Consider the following 24407-nt stretch of genomic DNA (forward strand, 5'->3'; position numbering starts at 1 on the left):
AATAGATGACTGCTACTCCTCCACCTTTGTTTGGAAGGCCTGTCTTGGCATAAGATTTTGTAGCCTGAGGGGAGACGTTCTCTGTTTGTTTGATATGTGAGGTTTTAGCCAGGTTTCTGAGATGGAGAGGATGTCTAGAGAGTGTAATGATATCCAGAAGTAGAGTTCAGAGAGTTTCTTTACTGCACTATGAATATTGAGACCAAAGATTTTAAGGTGCTTAGCAGAAAGAGGTAGGCAGAGGTGGGGTGGGCATCTAGGTAGAGGTGGAATTAGACAAGATATATGGGTCAGAGGAGAGTTAGTGGACTGGGTTAGGATGAATATCTCCTGCGAGTAGTAGGGAAAGAATAGGGATAAAGGGGGTATATCTAAGGGGGTGTAGTGGAATGAGTTTGGATTTGAGTTTGGGGGGGTAGTAGAGCTTGGGATTGTGTTTGAATAGGTGTAAGATGTGGTGAGAGAATAGAGAAGATAGTATATAGAAGGAATATGGTGATGTGTTATCAGAGTGAAGCTAGGGTAAGGTGGGACTAGAGGATTGATCAGTAAGAGGTCCATGGTAGGATGTGGTTAGAGTGAGAACTGTAAGTAGTGGTATTGAAAGGAGTAGGTGTAGGAGCATGTTGTAAGGAGAGAGGAAGGTTCAAATGGGAGTGTGAAAGTCGACAAAGAGGTGGCAATAGAGTATTAGACAGGTTGGGAAGTGGATGGCAGTATGAGTAATTGGAGGAGTGGGGGGACAGTTAAGAAGTTGAAGGAGGGAATTTTGTGGGATTGGTAGTGAAAAATGAGAGAAGATTTGATTTGGGTGGAAATGTGATGGGTGAGGTGGGGTGATGGGGCGTGGTAAGAACACGAGAATAAAGATTTGATTTGGGTGGAAATGTGATGGGTAAGGTGGGGTGATGGGGGAGTGGTAAGAACACGAGAATAAATGCATGTAAGTGAAGGTGGGTGGGAATGGGGGCAGGGGAGCAAAGTGAGCTGGAGTGTTAGTGAGGGCGAAAGGAGTGGGGCTACACCTTCCGGGAAGAGGGTTACAATCTGTGAGTATGGTTAGGGTCAAAAGACTGCTGATGTTTAAACCCAGTTACCTGGGACTTTGCTATATTTACCACCTCTAATGTGACTATATGTATTTGGTGTAACAACCAATACATGGACTGTCAACTTAATTTGGTTCCTCCTTTTTTTTTTATCTTGGCTACAGTTCATTTCTTAATCCAGAATTGCTTGAAGGACCATTGTGGTTATTTGATGCTTACTTGTTCTTGCTGATTCAGATTCATGGATTGGGGGGGTTGGTACTAGGCTATCGGCCCTAGGGCCTATACAAGCCTAGCCGTAACAATTCCCTGGCTATTTCTTCCCACAGTATTTACCTTTATTTACTTCATTTTAGAATATATCTTTGGCAGTGCTTTGATTGTGTGGCGAGAGAATAGTTTTGTGTTCTGCATATATTTGGCAGTGCTTTGATTGTGTAGACTAGAGAGAGAATAGTTTTGTGTTCTGCATTCAGTTTTATCATCATGTTTGGTTTATGAAGGGATGTTCAAGAAACTTCCTGGTATCTCTGCTAGTCATGTCTGCCATCTGAATGTTTATGTTTTGTATTTCATATGACATTCTCAAGTTCTCTTTTCAAGAGAGATTTGTCAGTTCGTCATACTCTGACAGAGTATTTAAATATTGAAACAGAATTGTTGATTAAATAAAATACTCTAAATAAAACAAACACTGTTACATGTTTTGCAGGATGTCAAGACTTCAGTATAGGGGTTGCGCGACTTTAAGTAGACTTGAGCACAATGTTGCGCAGTCTTTGGCATAGGGAAATGCCCAATATGTGAAACTTCAGACTTTGTATACTGACAGCATAAGACAATGTAAAAAACAGCCCCTGTGGCTGGTTCTTTCACTTGACAGTAAGTCTGAGTTACATTGCCCCAATTTTTCAGATCATGCTGCTTAGAACTTGATTGCATTTATTAGATTTTATTCTGTTTTTGTGTTACAGTACTGGCAGAGAGGTACACCTTATTTATTCTTGAACATTCCATTTTAGTAAAGTATTTTATCAAGCTTTCTAAATGATACTGTAGTTTTTGCTTTTTTGCTTCTTGATATGTATTTGATGAGGTATTTGGTGTACCAAGGACAATGTGCTGACACATTACCTTTTTATCTGGATTCCTAGTAACCTCTGTGCCTATACTAGAAATATAAAGTTTTGTCAATGCTTGATTTGGACATGGGGCACAGCTTTTTTGGAAACTTCTGAACAGGGAGCCTGATCTTACATATTGATCTTTGTGTACCCTCCCTGGAAGAAACTGTCATGCACATTGCATTTCATCTTTCTTCATTATGTAGCCCAAGAATATGCTGACCATTTCAAGACTTCATCTAGTGGAATTCTGATTCCTGTAAGAGTTCACCTGGTAATTTAGATCTTGTATTCCCCCAGCACATATCAAGGAGTAGTGTAAATTATCCAGGCAAGTTAGATGCTGCTACTTTGTATCATTTGCTCCAACTGGTATACTCCTGCTCTCTTTTTGGAGTGGCACATGTCATGATTTGACCTGCAGCTCCATTCTTCGTAGAGAAATGAGCAAAGGCTGGAATGTCATTGAAACTGTACTGGTGTTTGGGAGGTCGGGCTTCTTCTGGAAATGTGGTATAATAACTGTCAGTCCAAGATTTCCTTAAGGCAATATTTTCTGCCTACAGCTATACAACTGGCCTTTCTTTGCTATGTAACAGACGCAAAGCTAAAAAGAATATGTCCAAGTGCCAAAAAACACACAAACCCAAGTAGAAAGCACTTGTAGGAAATCAGGCTGCAGGCTGTAGTTCGAAGTTTTAATTAAGGTACCAAAGACACATAAACGCCAAAAACACTCCACACTGCGTTTTCGTTTTCAGATAACTTCATCAGATAACATAAAACACATGTTTTATGTTATCTGATGAAGTTATCTGAAACAACGCAGTGATGTTTGCGCTTGTGTCTTTGGTACCTTAATTAAAACTTCGAACTACAGCCTGCAGCCTGATTTCCTACAAGTGCTTTCTATTTGGGTTTGTGTGTTTTTCTATGTAACAGGCTGGCAGCTTGTTTAGCTAGCCATAATGCTTTTTCTATTGGGTGGCTAATAGAATTTCTTGAATATGATCTGGCTGCTTATCGATAAATAAAAAAAACACACAGCCTGAGCCGTAGATAGCTGCTAAGAATCTTTATTGGTGCTTCTGGTACCATGACCAAACTTCCTTCAAGGAATAAATTATACACCATGTAGCAGCTGCCTTTTCACACATCATTATTATTTATTGATGTGTCATAACGGGTCTACTTCTAATGCCCGAACCGCCGATTCACCGACAGGGAAATGACCGACGCCAGAAACCCGACAACGGAGTTGACCGACACGCTCGAATCCCGACAGACGGAAGACCGACAAGGGGAATGTGTAAGCGCGACCTGGTAAGTATGCGATAGTGAGGGATGTAGGAGTAGGGAGCGGACAGGTAAGTGTTGAATACTCAGGGATGTAGGGTTAGGGTGTGTGATAGGTGAGTGTGCGGTAGTGTCGGAGCTTGGGGTTTGGGGTGTGTAAGTGAGTTAGGGTTAGGGTGCAGGTAGGGAGTGTGTGCGGTAGTGTCGGAGCTTGGGGTTTGGGGTGTGTAAGTGAGTTAGGGTTAGGGTGCAGGTAGGGAGTGTGTGCGGTAGTGTCGGAGCTTGGGGTTTGGGGTGTGTAAGTGAGTTAGGGTTAGGGTGCAGGTAGGGAGTGTGTGCGGTAGTGTCGGACCTTAGGGTTAGGGTTTGGGTTAGGGCTAGTGGATATGTGTTGTAGTGTACTGTGTTGTTGACGTGTAGTGTGTCGGTGTTATGGTGTTCGGTGTTTCGCGTTGTCGGGTTTGTGTGTTGTCGGGTTTCTGGCGTCGGTCATTTCCCTGTCGGTGAATCGGCGGTTCGGGCATTAGAAGTAGACCCGTCATAACTGGTGTTTTTCAGTTAATGTGACACCTATTTCAGTTCGTTGTTACAATTCAGTAACATAAGTAACATATACCAGTACTACAAAACTTGCTATTATGTGAAAACACTCACAAATGTATGAATATGTTTCAAGATGGATGTGGCCTCTGGGTCCAAGTCTTCCTTTGGAGCCAGTATGACTTGTGCAATGTTCCAGTGAGATAACACCAAATAGGTCCAGCTGTGGGACTCTGTATACCTTCAAGTGGCTAGAGTTGTACAACACTGGATTTAAAAATTGTTGGTATTTACCATAAGACTGTATTTGTGGGCAGGGTTCTGGCTGCAAGAAGTGTCTCTGTGTCCAACCCCTCTCCTCAACTTTGATCTCAGAGTTTTAAGTTTGTAGTAAAGGAACTGGAGATGAAAGGGGAATCCTTGCAATTGTGTAATAGGGAAGAGACTTGGCAGCTTGGGAAATTTCTGTCTGCTAAAGAGTCCTAACTGTCCTGCAGCCATAGCTGTACTAGATTTAGTGCTCCAAGTACCCAGATCTTTCATTTCTGCCATGTTTTAAAGTCAGTTTAGCAGTGTTAGTGGCACAATAGGTAATGCACTCTGCCTTTAGTGCAGAAGGCTGTGGTTTCTATTCTACACCAGGTAGATCCACTGCTGATATTGCATTGTGGCATGAGGGGAGGTGGTGCTGCACTCCTGAATGTGGTGTTCTTCAGATGAGACATTAATCTGGGACCACATCTGCTAGAGTTGGTGATAGCTTGGGTGGATGTAAAAGATTCCATTATGTACAAAAAGAACTGTTATTTATAACATATTTATATACAAATCTGTTTACACACATTCATGATATCCTTTACAGTCATACTAAAATTTCAATCATATTAGAACTCCACTCCCTCCTCCTATAACCACCATCTGATTTTACTTAATATTGTTCCTAAAATCCATTTGCCATTGGACATAATTTCATTTTTTTTATTCCATATGCACATGACATAGAAGAATAGATACATTATTTTAACATATTATTTACTTCTATTACTAACCATGTCTATTTTCTCTGCTTCTTTTATGTCTTCAAAAATATTCTGTACATAGTTTTCCTCCTAATATTTTTAATCTTTTACATTACAAGAACACGTGTTGTGTAGTTTCTTCTTTTTGATGATGTAAACCTATTCTATGACTTTTCTTTTTATATGGCATATTTCATATAATTAACAATTTATCACCAGTCTCCACAAAAAAATCTTGACATTCTATTTTCTGATTACACCATTTGCTTCTTGTTTTTATAGCTTTGTTTTCATTTGTTAGATTATCCCATGGTTATACGTAGAAAAGTATAAGAATATAATGATCTGTTTCTATATCGTTAATTTTTATTTTCCACAGAATTTTTTTATCCTGGTAACATTTTATTTCTCTATTTATACATGCTTAATTTTACCACTAATTTCTCATCTTTTGGTATACATTTAATGAAGGAGAATATCTCACTGGGTTAATTTTAGCCCTAAACCTCCATCTTTATTTACATACAAAACTCATCGTTCATTGGGTTTAATGTAGAACCCCATATAAATTAAAAATTTGTCTACAATAATTCCTTTTCAAATACTGCTGGCACCATATGCTAGTTTCCCATTAGTACTTAATTTTTATCAAGTACGGCTTTTTTTTCTGAATGATAATTTTATATGTTCTCCAGAAATGACAGGTTTATTTTAATTCTTTTTGTTGTTTTTCCCCATTGAATTCTACTTAACATCTTTATTCCAAAATTTTATACCTAACATAGAAGTTTTATTCATTGTAAATATATATACCTACTGCATCAACTAAATCTTTACTTTTCTCTTTGTTTAAAACGGGTTCCTATCATGTAGTCTAACTTGTTTACAAGTTCGAACCACATATGGTCGAGACCATACGTTCAGATTTGTAAAAGTTTGAGCATTTGAATGAAAATCTCCATAAACAGAAGTTTCCATTCACTTCAATGTGGTGCGATCTCGGAGTTGGTATATTTAAGTAGTGGGGGTGTGGGGGGGGGCTTGCCCCCTTCTTACAACACTTTATTATTTTGTCTGTTTTTTTTATTTATTTTCCGTAGTCGAAGTTCTGTAACTTTGAACATAATGGTTCGACCATTAGGTGTTCGGAGTTACGGAACTTCGACTATCTGATTATAGACCCTTAAAACCATCCCTATCACTTCTAGGCACTTACTCATTTGTACAAACTATTAGTTTTATCCACATTTTGTTTTTTGCAATTACTGTAACGTCATCTGTATATGTTAGCAGGACTGGAATTTTAACCCTTCATTTTGTAGTTTATTTCACACACTATCACATTCAAAACTAATGCAAAGAGTATACAACTCATTGGACATCCCTGTCTTACACCACTTTTCATATGTACCTCTTTGCTTAACCAACCATTTTCAAGTATTTTTTTTTACTAATAATGGAAGCTGACGTGTATATAATTCCTTCTCACTTAAATAGACCTTCATTATTACCCGTAAGATTTAAGATTGCATATCTTACTATATCAAAATGTCTTATTAAGGTCTAATCATGATTTTCGTTCTTTTATATCATCCACAATTTCTCTAACATTAATTCTTGACAGCCCTTCCCCTTTCCCTTTGTACTGTGTTTTATCTTCATAATATTTTCCATTTTAGTTTTGAATCTTTGTTTGATTTTCATAAATGTCTTGGTCTCTACTTTAATTGCCTTTTCTCATCCTTTATCCATGTGAATTTTTAAGTATTCCACTGTATAATTCTTCATTCAGAAAACCTTAATTTACCCATTCATTCACAGTCTGTAAAAAAATATTTTTTTCCAGTTACCTACATTTTTATAAATTTCGTACCCTATTCCATCTGCTTCTGCAGCCAAATCTATTTTTACTTGGCCTAATACTTTATCTAGCTCATTTAAAGACATCTCTTTTTCCACCTTTCTTCTCTTTTTCTGTAAACTTTTTTTACTTTCATATTTTTTTACTACCTTTTTTTAGCTTTAAACATTTGTTGTACATATTGTACTGCACTATTCATAATTTTTTCCTAAGTTTTTTTCTATTTCTTCTTTTACTTGTTTTATTTCTCTCTTTACACTATTACTAATCTGCTTAAGTAACTTGATACTACTACTTCTCTTTTTCCTTGTAAAAATATCTTTGCTTATACATCAGTTCTTGTTTTCATGTTAATTTTTCCATATAATTCTTTTTTGCAAGTCCTTGAATTTTTGTCCCAAACTTTTAACATTTTATAACTAACATTTTTCTTATATAATTTTCTTTTTATGCTTGCCTCTTAAATCGCAGTTAAGTAATGATCATATTTATCACTGCATAGTTTAAAATCTGAGGAAATAAGCTTTCCCTTTCTTTACAATTAGTATAAACCTATAAGTTTGTATACTTGTTCTTTCCATTTTCAACCGTGTTTAATCTTCCCATTTTTTCCTAAAGTTACATCTAATAGTCTGTACTGATATTTCTACATAATATGGCTACTCCAGAAATTCTAGATTATATTTCCTCTCCATAGTTTTTCTGTTTTGTAGTCTTTCTTAATTTTGTTAAAAATCTTGTGTCTTCTAATATAATGACATCTGTGTCACATATATTACACCACTCAAAAATCCCTATTCTTCTTATATGTTCCTAATGGTATTCACATTTACAGAAAGCACTCTAAAATTTTCATTTTCCCTTTTCCTTAGATTCATGGGTTCATAAGTTCATAAACAATTACTAGATTAGCTTTCTTATTTATCCATTCTAACCCTAGCCAGTTTCCCTCCCAAGGTGGCACTCGAACACTGTACATGGTGTCTTTGGGGTTGGTACAATGGTTAACCTGTATGACTCGATCATTGGCTGTATATATTGTTTTCATCTATTTCCTTTTTTTTTTTTTTTTTTTCAAATATATTTTTATTGATTTTTCAAACTTTTCAAACATGCAAAGGAAAAACTGTAAGTCATTGTGGGAAGCAGTAAAGTTTAGGTATATATGTAACAGTTAGTGGAAAAACTATGCATTTAGAACACAGCAGTTATCTTACAGGGAAGCTTACATCTTGGAGACCAATAGCTTACATCTTAGAGACCAATATAAGCAGTAAAGACCCCCAATAACATATTACAGTCAAAGTTTAGGGATACAAATGGAAAGTGGCTTGGAAGGAAGAATATGTGACTGTCTTAAGAAGAAAAAAAAGTGGTAAGGAGGGTATAACCATAAAAAACAACTATTTACACCATGTACTTCTATTTATACCATATTTACACCATGGATGCCAGAGGATAACAAAATGATATAACAAAATATTTTGTAAAATCAAAAGTTACTGTGTGATGGTAACAATGTGGTTATAGGGCCAGAAATGATACTGATGGAGTTTTTCCTGGAATGTAGTGTTAGAGACCCACAGTTTGGAAGATTATTTAGTTTGGATTAGGTCAAAAAGTCTACACCAGTAATTCTGAAAATATTCTTTATTTTTTTTGTTATTATTGCATACCTTATGTGCAGATATATATTTGATTGCCATTGATGTAAAGTTTTCCCAAGCTATTGTTGAGGGATTGACCCAGTTCTTGGCTGTAAAATATTTGAGAAGGGCACAGGCTGTAACACCGATATGGCGATGGATACCCTTAAGAGATTTAGGAATAATAATTAAAATCATAGTTTGCCACGGGAATGTGTGTTTTTTTTTTTTTTCATATCTCATTTTTTCCAACTGAGTTCTGAGAGAACACCAAAGTTTGTAAATATTCTTACAGCTCCAAAAGATGTGAAGTGTATCTACGTGTGGGAGGGAACAGAATGGACAGGTTAGGTTTTTATTGTATCCGAATTTCAGTAAGACAGCTGAGTTATAGTAGGAATTGTTGTTTATCATAAGCTGAGTGTAAATTAGGTTTTTGAAGGGGGTTAAATTCTGGGTATTATTGATTGCTTCGCACTTAGACTCCATAGAAATTTCTCCTTGTATACCGTCCCAATATTTGGAAAAAAGAAGTGAATGATTATACTTAATGCTTGACACAAGTTTATAGGTATTCAAAATCATTTTGTTCCATAGGGAGAGTGATTTAATGATTGTGATACTGTAATGTCTTGCTCTTTCACTCTATAGTAAGAGAATTTTTGTTTTATAAGTGAGCTAATTTGCCTTAAGGTAGGATCATATTTGTTAGGAGCACCAAATAAAGCTTTGACCTCGGCAACATTTTTAGAGTTATAGAAGTGCCAAACTATGGCTTTCTTAACAATAGGGAAGTTTGTTAGATCGATTATTTCATTTTATTTTTGATTTTTTAAGTTAGAGTTTAGGTGAATAGGTTGGAGAATGGGAATAGTATTGTGTAAATTTAAGGAGGTCATCAGAGTTTGAAAGATGTGAATTTTGTTCTTTAGAGTAGGCAAGATCTTGAACTTGTAGTCACCTTCAGGTGCAAGAAAAGGGACAGCATATGGATTGAGTTTTAACGAATATATATAGTTGCACCAGATTTTGATCCAGGTTGGGTACAGAGTTTCAGCAGAGAGGTCATAGGCTATTTGAATTAGATGGCTAGCATTAATGATGTAATATAAATTAAAATCCGGGAGACTTAAACCACCTTTGTTCTTTGGGGTAATTAGATTCCTGTATGATATTCTGGTTGATTTAGGGAACCATAAAAACTTTGAGATTGTGGTTTCCATTTTTCTGAAAAAATTTTGGGAACGTTTAAGAAGATGGAATTGAGATGAAAAAGGATTCTAGGCAAAATATTCATTTTAATGATAGCAGATTTTGATATCGAAGAAAGATTGATGTTTTTCCATCTAGTTAGATCATTATTTTATCTGATCCCAGACTCTCTAGGTTTGCTTTTATTAGTTCTTGGTGAGGGTGTGTGAAATTTTTATTCCTAGGTATTTAATTGTATATTTGAGAGGAATGTCAGACAGGGGGAAGTAGTATTCTAAATGGTTTGCAGGGTTTAATGGAAAAATAGATGATTTAGGAGGGTTTAATTTATAATTTGCAGCCTCAGCAAAAAGATTAATAGAATTTCAGATGTTATGAAAATCAGTGTTGGGAAGCTCAAAATAGATGTTTAGGTCATCTGCAAATGCGGAATAATTTATATCAATTTTGAAGACTTTTGGGATATGGTGATAAGTCTTTTGTTTAATCCAGAGAAGGAAAAGGTTCCAGATATAAATTAAAAGGATAAGGTGAGCATGGGCAAACCTGCCTAATGCCATTGGTAATTTTAATAGGGCGTGGGCAACCCTGCCTAGTGCCATTGGTAATTTTAATAGGGCGTAATAAAGTTTTATTTGTATACAGGGAAATAGAGGCATTGTTATAAAGCATCTTAATAGTGTTGATAATCACATCAAAAAAGTTAAAGAATTTCATGGTTGGGTAAAGGAAGCTTAGATCAGCGTTATCAAAGGCTTTGGTAGCATCTAGGGTGAGTGCATAACGCAGGTGGTTATCACTTTTTAGAAACAACATTAATGTGTTTATTGTCACACAGCTGCCTCTGTTTCATAAATCCCAACTGTTCAGGAGAAATGACTGTAGCTATAATTTTCTGAATTCTATTAGCAAAAAGGTAGATAAGATTTTGATGTCAATGTTAATAAGGGTGATGGGCCTATAGCAGAGAGGGTTGGACTTGTCAGAGTTTGGTTTTGGGATGAATATTGTTTTCGAATTGTTCATATACTTATCAGTAATTCCTTTCGAGATGATATAATTATACATAGCAAGGAGAGTTTTAGAAAGGTGACGACTATAAAAAGTTTTATAAAATTCTCCTGTACAGCCATCGGGACCTGGCGCCTTATTTGGTTTAAGCTTTTTAATAGCGAGCATTATTTCATTCAGTGTTATGGGGCTGTTTAGAAGGGTGTTTTGCGGGAAGGATAATTTTGGAACAGCTCATTTAGGAATTTTTTGTGCATTTCATTTGGGGGTCTGGTTTTGGGGATTATAGATTTCAGTGAAGATATTTACAAAAGAGTTAACAATATCTTCATTACTGTATAAGTTTTTCCCTTTGTATTTTATTTCATTAATATAGTTTGATCACTCTTTGATGTTTGAGTCCAGCTAGTGTTCTGGAGGGGGTTTGGGCCCATTCCGAATATCTGTGAAGGAGTTTGAGTTGTACCAAGGATTGATTTTGTAAGTGAAATGAGTAAATTTTTTTTTTTGTATCGAATGTAATTATTTTCCAGTTCAAGAGAAAAATCCTTTTGTAGTTGTGCATCAGTCATCTTTTGCTCATTGTTGAGGTTATTGATGAACAATTTCTCTAATAATAAGATGATTTTTGTATGAGTATTCCTCTGATGACCGCTTTGACCGGAGCCCATTGGATATCTAAGGGGATGGTGGATAAACAAGATTCTGCATCAGATTGTTTCAGATAATCATTAATTTCCTGCAGAACATCTTTTTTAAGAATGTTACTGTTTAGTGACCAAGTGGGACTACTACCATTGTGATTCAGGTGGTGAGTGGGATTAATACAAAGTGAGACATTCGAGTGGTCGGATATACATGTAGCCTCAAGGGCAAAGTTTGTAATTTTGTTTGAAATGATATCAGAGACCAAAAAATAATCAATTCTGGACCAGACTTTATGCGAAGCCGAATAAAACGGGAACTTATTTAGCTTTCTGTCATGGTCAAATATTAAAAGAGGGTCAACTAAGTTGAAGCTATTTATCAAATCCTGAATAGATGCAGTTACTTGTGAGGGCTGTTTCCTGTTTTTATTTGAACTATCATTCAAGGGGTCCATGAGTGCATTCCAGTCACCATCAATAATGAAAAGATGATTAGGAAATTGAAGTCGTAGATTATGTATTTCATAGAAGAATACGTGCTGGTTTGTACAAGGGCTATATAGGTTTAAGAAAAGTAAAGGGGATTTTACCTGAATGTATGAGTAGGAAAATAAACACCATCTACCATTCGGGTCAAATTTAGTATTTAGCACTTCACCAAGAAAGGATTTTTTAATTATTATTACAGTGCCTTTTGATACAAGACTATTCCCTGCTGATGTCACAAGTTTAATCCAATTTCTTTTTTTAAGATTATCCCATTGAACATTTGTCATATGGGTCTCCTGTAAAAAGACGATGTTGGATTTATCCTGAAAAATCAGGTGCATAACTAGTTTCTTTTTATTAATTTCTTGAAGCCCATTTACATTCCAGGAATTCACACTAATCATCATATCTAGATTCAAAACATAGATATTTGCTAGGATAAACTTAAGAAAAAAGCCCTACCAAGGACGATGCAGTTAATAAACACATTTTTTATATATGACAAAAAGTGTAATGTGGTAGTAAATCGTATTCTGGCATCCATGCTCCTTACCATAAACTCAAATATTTTCCCTTGTGAAGAATAATACAAGAACAGAGCAGGGAGACACAAACTAACATCAATAGTCCAAGCGCCAACAAACATTGGACAACTACACCATCATGCCACTCCCAAAAATGTTAAGGAATATTGAAAAACATATGTACATAAATGGACAGTTAAAGGCAAAGTGAAGTTCGAGTTAGGAGTTAAAGGAGATAAAACAATACCGCCAAAAGAACATAATACATACAGCATTTTTTTTTAGATTATTGACCGCGAAAATTTCCATGCAAATAGGCAAGTGAGGTTGGAGTAATATAGACAATAAAAGTTACTAAGCAATTGAAACCAACACAATTTATAACCAGAGCTATTAATAATCATTACAGCAGATAGTAATGCAGGTTCCATTTATAACTGGCAGCAGGTTCCATTTATAACTGGCATAGCAGTAAGTACCATCATAACCTAATACTATGTTTTGGTCTCCTGTCTGGAGAAGGGACAGTCAACTTAGATAAGCTCTAACTGAGCATACTACTCTAAAGGGAGGTTAATGAAGGGGGTAATTATAACAAGAATAAATTACAGGTTAAATATATATATGTCAACAAACAGAATAGCTCTGAGTAATGTAAATACATTTTGTCAACAAACAGAATAGCTCTGAGTAATGTAAATACATTTTTTACCTATCTAGATATCTAGCTGGGTTTACTAAATATGCATTACACACACAATTACATAACAAGAGGATTAAAGAAGGAAAGACCGAAACAAGAGCATTAATTGACAACCTAACAAGAACATTAATTGACAACCTAAGCAGATAATTGGATTTTCACTAAATGCAGTTCACAATAAACTACATAACTCGCATATCATCACTAACCAGTAAACACAGTTTAGCCAACCTTTTTAGCAAGCAAGTTTTAGCAAGCTGGCTAATTAAACCAAGCACAAGCATACAGCATGTCAAGCTCACTAGCTCTGTAGATTCACCTTCATTGAGAGAAAGAATAAGCCATCCATATCCTGCACTTTCAGTATAGAATTAAAACATCATGAATCGTGATTGAATTCTGGTGAAAGTAGTCAAAATGCTAATTTTTGTTACCATGCAACAACGGATAAATTTCAAACTTGAAGACATATTTTTAGTAAAGGTAGCACAGCTGTGAAGCAGACTAATGGATTGCTAAACAGGCAATTGTCTGTACCTGTCTTTAAATAACTTTTGACAAGTGCATAGGCTTTTTATTTTACTCAGAGTCTGAGTTTGTATCACAAACACTTTCACAATGAGCACTTAAACACACCTAAATAGTAAATAGAAAACTAAATGTGAACACACAAAATATTGTTTTTAAAAAACTGAAAGGCACAGAAAAGCATGTCTGAAGTATGGCATTCTAGTTTTGCAACATGACCAGCAGATGGCAGCTACTATACAGTTTGATATGAAAGACTTCTGACAAAGTGATGTATTTGTATTGCTAGAAAAAAACCTATATTGTAATAAATTCATTACTTAAACAAAAGATTAGGCTGCTGAATTACCCTGACCAGAGTCCTTTATATTCCATTTAAATTACCCCCATCCTGAAGTGTCCAGAAAGTGTTGTTTTAGATCCATTTCTTCTTCCCTAAGCTCAAATTCATGATATTAGCATTCCCAGAAATGCACTGCTGCTTCTTCTGTTGTGACCTCTGACCTCGTGATGTCATCGGCTGATGTTCCGGTTGCATTCTGGGGAATGGAATGTTGAAACTGCCCTGGGAGCTTAGGGAACCCTTGTGGAGCTCTAAATAAGGCCTTAACAGGCCACAGGGAGCTTTGTGCACTGATACAAACGGGCCAACATATTGATGAAGAGCTAGAAAGGAAAATAAAAACAAAAAAAAGCCAGGACATCCAGATGATGGTAAAAATAAGTTGGGAAGATGACTGGGTAAGTTAGAATCAGTTAACAGTGTTAGAAAGCCAGCAGAGAGAGGTTTTTGTAGGCGTATTCATCTTGGTTGTACTATTTGTTAGTCTTAACAGTAATTCATAGCTTTTAAGCATATACTGTATTATCTTGATTATATTATTTTGCTAGCTTTAACAGTATAGCTAGTTAAGCAGGTAGTTCCTTGAAAGCTTGCATACAAACTTTTTTTACTTCATCTGCAGAGTGTATTAGGAACTTCTGATCCCCATAGCTGAAGGAGAGGATGATGGCTGATGGCTGGGTATTTCATCTGGAAGCGTATTTTTTTTTTTTGATTAACAAAGCACAAAAAAGAGCTAGAGCTTGTCTTTGAGCCTTAATGGGCTGGGGTAAATTCTGTGCTACTGTAATCCTGTGACCTCTCCATGAAATGCTACTTTTCTTTTTTTGCAGCCATGAGGAGTGTGGTAACATGTGCAGCATTTAGTAGCCTTGCATAAATCTGCCTAGGAACACCCTCATCTTGTGATCTTCGTAATGCTCTATGAGCTCTTTTAATAATGATTTATTTAGCTAAGATTTTATTGTGTTCAAAAATTTCAGTATGACTGGTAGTTGTACTTGGTCAAACTTTTCTGGAATGCCACTTATTAGAATGTTGTTTCTCCTACTGCATGCTTCCAAGTCTATTATTTTTTGCTGTGAGTCACTAATAATTTTGTCCTTTGTATTTACCTTGGTTTGTAAATCTTGTATTTGCTTTGAATTCTCCTCAGTTTTCTTGTCAGTAAGATTAATTCTGGATGTAATTTGGTCTAGATTAGAACCAAATGAATTTAATTTGTCTGAGAATAATTTGAAATCTTCATGCAAGGGCTGTAATGCTGTTTTAAGGTCATCTAGTGAGAGAACAGACTCACCTTTAGATTTGGCAGCTCCTTTATTTGAATCCTGTGTTGATTTTATTTATTCTCTGTCTCTTAGCTGTTCCATCCTTTTCAGGTGACATTAGAGAAGATAGTTTGGTTTTAGAAGTTATAGCATCCATGGATTCTTGTTGGTTAGCCATCACTGGGTGAATTAAAGTGTAGGTTTAGGCCACAAGGGAGTGACTTAAAGAATTCGCCTTTAACTTTTCTTGTTTAGAACTCGGAACTCAGTCTTTCAGAGAAAATGATGCTACCATGCGGTTGCAGCCTTCAGCCAGTCACTAGAGGTAAGCCCTTGCAGAAAAATGACAAAATTGTACTTTTTAGACCAAAATGTTGCTATAGGTCTTTTCCATGAAGTGTGGTTTAGAAGAAATATTCCTTTCCTGTTTAATTCGGTGCCAGGTGCAGTTTTTTTTTGAGCGGATAGTTTTGGTTGATACAGGAGCAGCAGAAAGTGTGTGTTCAGTGCTCGGCGGCCATCTTGAACCCCCTCCTCTATTTCCTTTCTTATTTACAGGAGTAAGTATAAAATAAATGCTTTCGGTCTTTTGCCTTTTTATCAGTAAAATTATTTTATTTCGTGTACTACCTCCCAGCTTGTCATGTTCATCACTTATTTCATCTTCATCACTTATTTCATAACCTTCTTCTGTGTCCTCTTTATTTTTTCTCATCTAATTTTTCTTTTATTTCTAGTTCCAAAATTTCTTTTGCTCATTTTCTTCTGTTTTCTTTTCCTTTCTCTTATTTTCATTTTTGCAATCCACCCATAAATGCTCGATTTTTGTTACCTTTATAACATTTCAATTCACATTTTTTTTGCATCCTGTCACATTTCCTTAAAAATATAATATTTTCTTTTATCACAGTTACTTATCAAGTGTCCTTTTCCACCAGAAAAAAATATTTATTTATTTATTTGTGTGTGTGTGTGTATATGTATATGTGTGTATATGTATATGTGTGTGTGTGTGTGTGTGTGTGTGTGTGTGTGTGTGTGTGTGTGTGTATATGTATGTGTGTATGTATGTGTATATATATATATATATATATATATATATATATATATATATATATGTGTGTGTATGTATGTATGTGTATATATATATATATATATATATATATATATATATATATATATATAAATATAAAATATATATATAGTATGTTTTGGGTTGGTTATCTCAGTATTTTATGACACACCTCTTCCCCTCCACATTTGCCATGTTTGGTGTATGTGTAATTTTTTTTCTTCCTATTTTTAACACAATATTACAGTCCTATCCACCGGTCCATAAACCCCTTTTGCCATAAACTTATGCAGTGTCCAGTACTTCTTTACATAAAGTTTTTAAATGCTCCTTCAAAGTCTCTCTTTCCACTTCTGTTCAAAAGTGCACATGAATTTTCTTTTATTTTTCCCCGTCAAATGCTTTTATCATATAAAGATTCCGTGAATTCCAGTCTTTCTTTTTCCTCCAAGAAAATTTTCCATTGAAAAAAGTCTCCAATATAACGTCACAAAATGTATCTTTGTTAGTAAGAAAAAATGCTTTTACCTCCTGTACTTTTGCAGGTAAGGAAGCTATTAAATTATCCCATACTTCATACCTATTTCCATTTCTTGTGTCTTCTTTACTTTGAATTCTTACCACGTACTTCCTTTTTTCATTTTCTTCTGCCTTATTTTCTACTACTCCCTTTTTGCCTTCTTTACTTTCTCTGTGCAAATCATATCAGTACTATATTCTTTAGGTTTGTCTCTGCATCCCTTTTTGTATTTTCTCCATAATGTCTCCCCTGAGGAGACCTTTCCTTCATTTTCTGTCTCACTCTGCGTCACCATTTCTTTAAGTAAATCATCCCACAACCCTACTAACCGGGGGGTTGTAATTATCCATCATTTGCAGATTCATCGCCGCCATCAAACAGATTTCTGTAAAACATCTCCTCAGAATCCTGCATACATTCTGTGGTCTTGATATTTGCTTTCTCCACTAGTTTTTTTTCACCACTCCATTATCTCCTCTCTCCATCTGCCTCCCTGTTTCTCTGTAATGCCTCTGCACCTGGAACAGAAACAGGAAATGCTCCTGCAAAATGGGTCCCACTTGCAGCAACAGCGAGTTGGGGGAAGTTGCACAATGCCCTGGCCAAATTTCCCTTGGAACTGTAAAAACCACCTTGGGTCTCCCCTGAAAAGAGGCTACTAGCCTAGTGGCACTAACCCAGTCAACAAAGGACGGATGGATGATACAAATGCATACAAGCATTGCATATGCATTTGCAGTAAGTGGGTGCAAGACCTTACATTCATGGTTATATTGCAATTTAAGGAGTTGGACAGTAGTTGTATAATGAAAGTTGTGACGGAGATTGTATGTGGTGAAAGTAGGTTATCCTGGATAAGCAGATACAGCATGTGTTTGTAGTAGTCAGTCCTGGAAACACAAGAGTAGATGGAATAAACAGTAATGGGTAGAATACTGCATCTGAAGGAGATAGGTAATCCCCAATAATAAGTTATCTGCAATTGAGTAAGGCTGTAAATGAGGATAGATCAAATGGCAGTTATCTAGGCAATACCAAGACTAATGATGTACCACCCATCTGGGCAGCAGACTGGCAGTGTTGGAAGCAGAAGATCATGTTTGACGTGACAACAGTGACATCGAATTTATACTGCACAGAAGAAAGGCCCAGCAATTTACTTCTGTTTTCTGCCAAGAAAACTTGATGATGAAATGACAAAAAAAGGTGATGTATAGTATTGGCAGATGCTCCCCCACGGAAGGCATGCCACTAGGGAAGAGCTGATGGTCACCCAGAGTATTCCCGGTGTTTGTGAAGTTGACAGGTCACAGCCATCTGGTTATCTTGATGCCAATGTTGCTGGACTGAAAAGGGAGATCAGAAGTTGCAAAGATATTCTTAACATAGGAAAGTATGAAACATGAACAAAGGAAAATTGGAAATTGTTAAAAAGCAAAAATTAGTTGGGGATTAATGAACTCAAATGGACAGGACAGGGCTACTCTGATCGTGAAACATACAGGTAAAATGGCATGGAATCCATCCTCAACAAGTTTTCAAAGATTTGTAATGTATAATGTTATCCGTGATAATCTGTCTAAAGGGAAAGCCGATCAGGGTCACCTTGATCCAAGTATATGCTCCAGTGATAGGTGTGGAAGATGATGCGGAATTGTTTTATGAACAGCTTTAAAATGAAATAGATTAAATGATGAAACATGATCTCCTGATCATTGGTGGAAGACTTGGTGCAAAAGTAGGAAGCACAGCATAGTAGAAAGAAGTGAGGCTGGTGAGTACAGTTTTGCAAAACCAACTGTCGATCATGAAAATGCATTTTTAACACCACAAACATCACCAGTACACATGGATGTCTCCAAATGGCGTGTATCAAAATCAAATTGACTACATCTGTATGGGACAGAGATGGAAATCTGCAGTGTTGATGGCAAGGACTAAACCAGGAGTTGATTGTGGAAGCTACCATGAGCTTTTTGACATGCAAAATCAAGGTAAAGCTACTTAAGAAGATCATTAGAGAGCTTCCAAAATATGACAGTGAAAATATTCTACAAGTCTGTTAGATGCAATTAAATAACAGGTTTGCCTGTTACAGGCGATAGCCTGAAGAGTTATGGCATGACATTTAAACCTGTAATTTAGTGACTAAGCTGAAAACACACTTCAGAAGAGAGAGATGGAGAGACCCAATCACACTGGATCTCAGAAGAAAGTAGAAAAGTAGCAGAACAAAGAAGGCAAGCAAAATTCCCTGGTGATGGGAGATAATTTTCTCCATCACAAATGAAACGTGTTTGTGTCATATTTGGAAAGCCAGGGAATGCTATTTCAAGGATATCTGTCAGACAATTGAATTAGAGCATGTAAACGGAAAAAACAGACTAGCATATCAGGATATTAAGAGATTGTGGTAGAAATTCCAGCCTAAATTGGGGCTGCTTAAAGATGCCAATGGAGTTGTATATTAAACGATCCGGAGAGCATTAAAGAGATGGAAAGAATATATGGAAAATTCTTATACAAAAAAGGCAATGTGGATGACATTTTGCAAATTGAACTGGAAATTGAAGTCGAGGAAGAATCAGATATTTTAAAAGAAGGAATCATAGCGGCAATTAAAGCTTTATCGAACAAGTCACCTGGCATCTGCGGTATTCCAATTGAATTAATCAAAGGCTCAAAAGGTGCTATCATGGCCCTCACTTGACTGTGTAAATAGATTTGGAAGGGAAAACATGGCCAACCGACTGGAGAAGATCATCGTTTGTACCAATACCTAAGAAAGGCAACACTTAAGGATTGTAAAAACTGTGGAATGATTGCATTAATTCCACATGCCACAAAATACTGCTGAAAATAATACAACAAAGGCTACAGTAATACGTTGAGAAAGAGAACTACCCAAAGTTCAGGCTGGTTTTAGAAAAGATCGAGGAACAAGAGAGATCTTTGCCGATGTTGGATGGATATTGGAGAAGAGCAAAGAATACCAGAAGCCCGTATACGTTTTGCTTCGACTACAGCAAAGCTTTTGTCTGTGTGGATCATAATAAACTATGGGTATTTCCATTTGTGCCAGAGTTCTCCAAACACTTAACTCAGCTGATAAAACGAGCCTTAATGAAAATCATGAAGCTGCAGTGAGAACTGAATATGGCAACACTGATTAGTTTCCAGTAAAACATGGTGTCAGGGAAGGATGCATCTCGTCCCCTTACCTGTTCAACCTTTACAGTGAAGCAATCTTCAGAAAAGCAAATTTGGAACAAGAGAGCATCGGTTTTAAAGTTGGCGGCCAAAATATAAACTACCTGCAGTATGCAGATCACACAGTGCTCATCACCAGCAAAGAAGATGTGCTGTATCTATTGAGAAAAGTTGAAGCCAAAAGTTATAACATGGGATTAGAACTGAACATAAACAAGACTAAGGTTATGAAGACAGAAAATGAAGAAAAGAAGATTTTGAGCTTGAAAACAATAGCATAGAAGTTCTAAAGAATGTTAATCTCCTGGGCTCTCTTGTAAATATGGAAGCAACTAGGAGGAGGAAGTGTTGTGCAGAATAGCACTTGGTCGCTCTACAATGAAGGCTGTTGGCAGAGTATTAAAAAGCAAGGAAATGATACTCCAAATGAAGAGCAAACTTGTCAATGCACTTGTTTTCTCAGTGGTCAGTTACAGGTGCGAAAGCTGGACACTACAGAAATGGTACAGAAAGACTGGCTCGTTTAAACTTTGATGGCGTAAGATTCTATACATGCCATGGACTGCCAGAAGAACTACAAATCCAATTTTGGAAGAGATCAAACTGGCTATGTCACTCGAAGCCCAAATGAACTTACGACTTGTCTTTATTTTTTGTCATACTGTCAGAAGAGAGATCACTGGAGAAGGACATTGTTTGGAAAGATTGAAGGGACCAGGCAAAGAGGGTGACCTGCAGTGAGATGGCTGGACATGACTACAACCATAGGGATGACACTGAAGGACTTTGCCGGGCTAGCTTAGAACTGACCTTCTTTTTTGGATCTTTTAATTCATCAAGTCGCTAGGACTAGAACCAGAGTCAGTGGCACCGAGAGAGAGACACTATCCTATATTATTTGGTTGGGATTTTTTTCTATGTTTGTGTAGAGAGGGACTTTAAATTAGTAGGCAACAGTAAAGGCAGATCTATAAGGAGAAGAGTAAGCTAGTGGTAGGCTTAAGAGATTGGAACACACAAAAGCAGAGTCAAGTTGAGTGTTGGGGGAAAGGAAGAGTAATCCTGCGAGTGAGAAAAGTGAGTATGGATAGCCTGGTATTGTGAGAGCGGTAAAGACGGTACATATTTTGAGAGAAATTATTTAGAGTGGTCGATTAAAGACAGGAATATTTAGGTGAGGGTGCCAGTCCTGGAATTTTAGAACCATAATTGGAGTATAGCACATCTCCAGCAGAGTATTTTGTTACTTATTGCTGACGACATTTTGTCCTGGGAACATAGAGTTCTAGTTTGGATTATTTTGCTGGATCACATCCTTTAGGCTTGGGCATTTACCTAGGCTGTTTTTTAGATTGTGTAGATCTGGATGCTGACATTGAAGCAACCTGCAAAGGAGTTCCATCCATTTTAGTAGTTTTGGGGCTTTTCAGTGGTGGGTTTAGTAAATGAGCTTGCTGTGAACTTTGAGATTTTGTTGCAGCATTTATCAAGTTTAGTTCTTAATTGACAAGTTTGTTTAATATTTGAATCTGATATAATCATGTCAAAAGCAGGTAGGTGTTAACCATTTTCCCCCCTAGACTTGTCTGTAAGGAATGGTTTGACTGTATACAGCAGGCCAAGTTTTTGATTGGCTCTCCATATCAAAGTAGCAGTTAAAAGGACCACTTTTATGTTATCTATTGTCACTTCTAGGTGGTTTGTATGTGGTTCTAGTTTATTTTGGTGGTGTTAGCAGAGGTATAGTTAAACCGATCTTTGGTGTACCCGTAAGTTTTTGGGGTGAAAAGGAACATGTTGTTTGGGGGGAGGGGGAGGCCAGTAGCAGGTGTGCTTTATCTAGCCAAGATTCTGTGAATGAAAAAGATTGAACTCGCAGACTACGGGAACTCATTCTTGCCTTTGTTTAAAATTCATGCTGTTCTTTGTGCTTCATATCCTCATTAGTTGTCACTGTAGTTTGCCCCTTTAGTGAGCAAAAAAATGACAGCCATCTGACACATTTTTTGGGTAGATTTGTACCATGATTGCAGGAACCTGTTTTTGTCGGGCAATTCCTGTAAGTTACTGTATCCCTGTAGAATAGTAACTAGTCAGTTTCTTACTTTTTGTACACCCTTGATTAATAGTACTTGTAAATGTAAACTGGTTAATGTGGGTTGATTTGCTTTTTATATAAATGTAAGTTTGCCTGTGTCACAAGTCATAATTCAGTTGAGAGAATTCAATAAAAAAAGTAATGTCTTTCGGTTTTTCCCGGTTAGGGGTCACCACAGTGGAATTCTGGTCCGCTCATGATTGGCAGTGGATTTTTACTGTGCCAAGTTGCCAGCCCGCTGCCCAACCTTCAAGGAAGGCACACCCATTTGCACACACACACACCTACCTGCATGTCTTTAAACGTCACTCGACTGCAGGGAGGATATGCAGACTACACACACAAGGTGCTCCAGCCGAGAATCGAATGGGCAAACCTCTTGTTGTGAGGCGACAACGCTAACCGCTGCACCACCAAGGCTCTCTAATAACAAAAAAATCCACCACTAAAAACTGCTGCCACTCAGTCCATGCAATAAATGTCCAAAAAAGATTAAATTTTTGGCAGCTCACAGTAGGAAATCACATATAAACAAAGCTGGTTCACAGAGTATATGTTTAATAAAAGTAGGTAAACGCTTTCACAAATATAAGATTTGCTTCATCAGACCTTCATGTGCATAAACTAGTCCAACAGCACATCACGTAGAGGCATAATGAATATCATAATAAGCATTTGTAACATTAATTTAGTTTGAAACAAATGGTAAACATTTACAGATTTTAAACACATTTGACAATGTACATGTTTAGACTGCAATTATTTAACTGGCACCTTTTCTTTATGTATGCTTCCAGTTGTACTGACAGTGGACTTATCTTTTGATGGCATATTTGTTTAGTTTATGCATTGCATTTGAATGACTTTTTTCAGGGGGTGAACCTTCTTCTAGGAGGCTTCAGTTCTTCACCTTGTTCTCTTCCAAATTACTTTTGCGTCAGGAAGTAAACCTAAATGAAAGCTAACCCAAGTAGTACCTGCATCCTGACTGGCTGGCTAGCAATGTTTTGTAATGTGTTAACTTCCAATGTTTGAGAATTTGTATAGAACAGCAGTCTTACCTACCAATTTAACACTTTTTTTTTCTCTTTTTAATTTTGTTTTATGTAGCTGTACTTTTTGATCACCAGTCATATCATATGATAGTTTGTGTCTCAAATTAGCACTGTATAGTCATACATTAACTAGAAAATTGTGAACGTGCTGATAATATATTTTGCACTTCCGAGAACTGATATAGTTGGCTGCAGTAAATATTCTGTATATGAAGACAGTAAGCAGAGCTGAAGGTAGTCACTTATTTGATATTTAAGCCAACATTATTAGAAAACCTTGCTTGCCATCTGCAGTGTTAAGGTAATTTTGGTAGGAACATTAATATAAAATTATTCATTGCATGAGAAGATAAATGCCTGGGAAACTAATAAAGCAATGGACACAAGGGGATGTATTTTTAATAGAGGTTGGTTATGCCTGTGTAGCCTTTTTTGATTTGAAAGATGTCTGTAAGAAGAAAGCGGGGCACCTCCAATTTAACTTGTGGCAACCATTGTAATTGGGCATACCAAGAGTTAACAAGTTCAGTCAGCATGCTTATCCTAAATTTAGTTCTTGTACACTAACTTGCCCTTCTTAAAATTTTGGCGGGTTGGTATTTAGATGAGTGAGTGCAAGTCTCGTTTTTCTAGGTAAATGTTAAGAGGGCATATGGGAAATAAAGGAAACTTAGTGTGCGTAATGGGTATTTAAAATGCCATTTTTTTGATGATTTAATGCATGAGCAGTGATGGTAGACATTTTTAGCAGCTTAACGGCTGTAGTAATCAAGGGTTTACTATCAAAATCTTGAAACACACTTGTGCAAGTGATTTACTTACCTGAAAAAAAATTGTAAAATCCAAATGTCCACTCAAAACAATGTGGTAATGTCAGTGATTCGAACTTCGACATTACTCGACTTAACTGGACTTCCAGTGATTGCCTACTAATATTTTGCAGGGGGGCCCCTGCACCCCCCCCCATGTGGGGGGCTGCCCCTTGCTAATTATATATACAAACTTCAAGATTGCACTACAGTGAGGAAAAGGTTAAATTTCACGATTCCCACTGTGCGATCTCTGGAAAGTCTATTTCACAACAGCGAATGCACACTCTACCATTCGCTTGTTGTGGATTAAAACATTTACGAATTGACGTTTCAGATACTTGGAACAGTGAGTTTCTACCTTCCAAGTTTCACATAAC

General features: G+C 36.6%; 1 protein-coding gene across 2 annotated transcripts in view; it reads left to right on the forward strand.

Moving 5' to 3' along the window:
* The window catches only part of WDFY1 (WD repeat and FYVE domain containing 1), a 954352-nt gene that overhangs the window by 12972 nt on the left and 916973 nt on the right, over positions 1-24407 (forward strand). The window contains exon 1 of one of the 2 annotated variants that reach the window (XM_044070253.1): positions 14368-14390. The exons of the other annotated variant lie outside the window; for it this stretch is intronic. Within the exon in view, the coding sequence (XP_043926188.1) occupies positions 14383-14390 (8 nt within the window). The 5' untranslated portion in view covers positions 14368-14382. Of the gene's footprint in view, positions 1-14367; positions 14391-24407 lie in introns of those variants that run through there. 2 annotated transcript variants of the gene reach the window in all.

Source organism: Protopterus annectens, chromosome 4.part1, assembly GCF_019279795.1.
Source record: "Protopterus annectens isolate FY-2018-M chromosome 4.part1, PAN1.0, whole genome shotgun sequence".
Classification (NCBI taxonomy): domain Eukaryota; kingdom Metazoa; phylum Chordata; order Ceratodontiformes; family Protopteridae; genus Protopterus; species Protopterus annectens.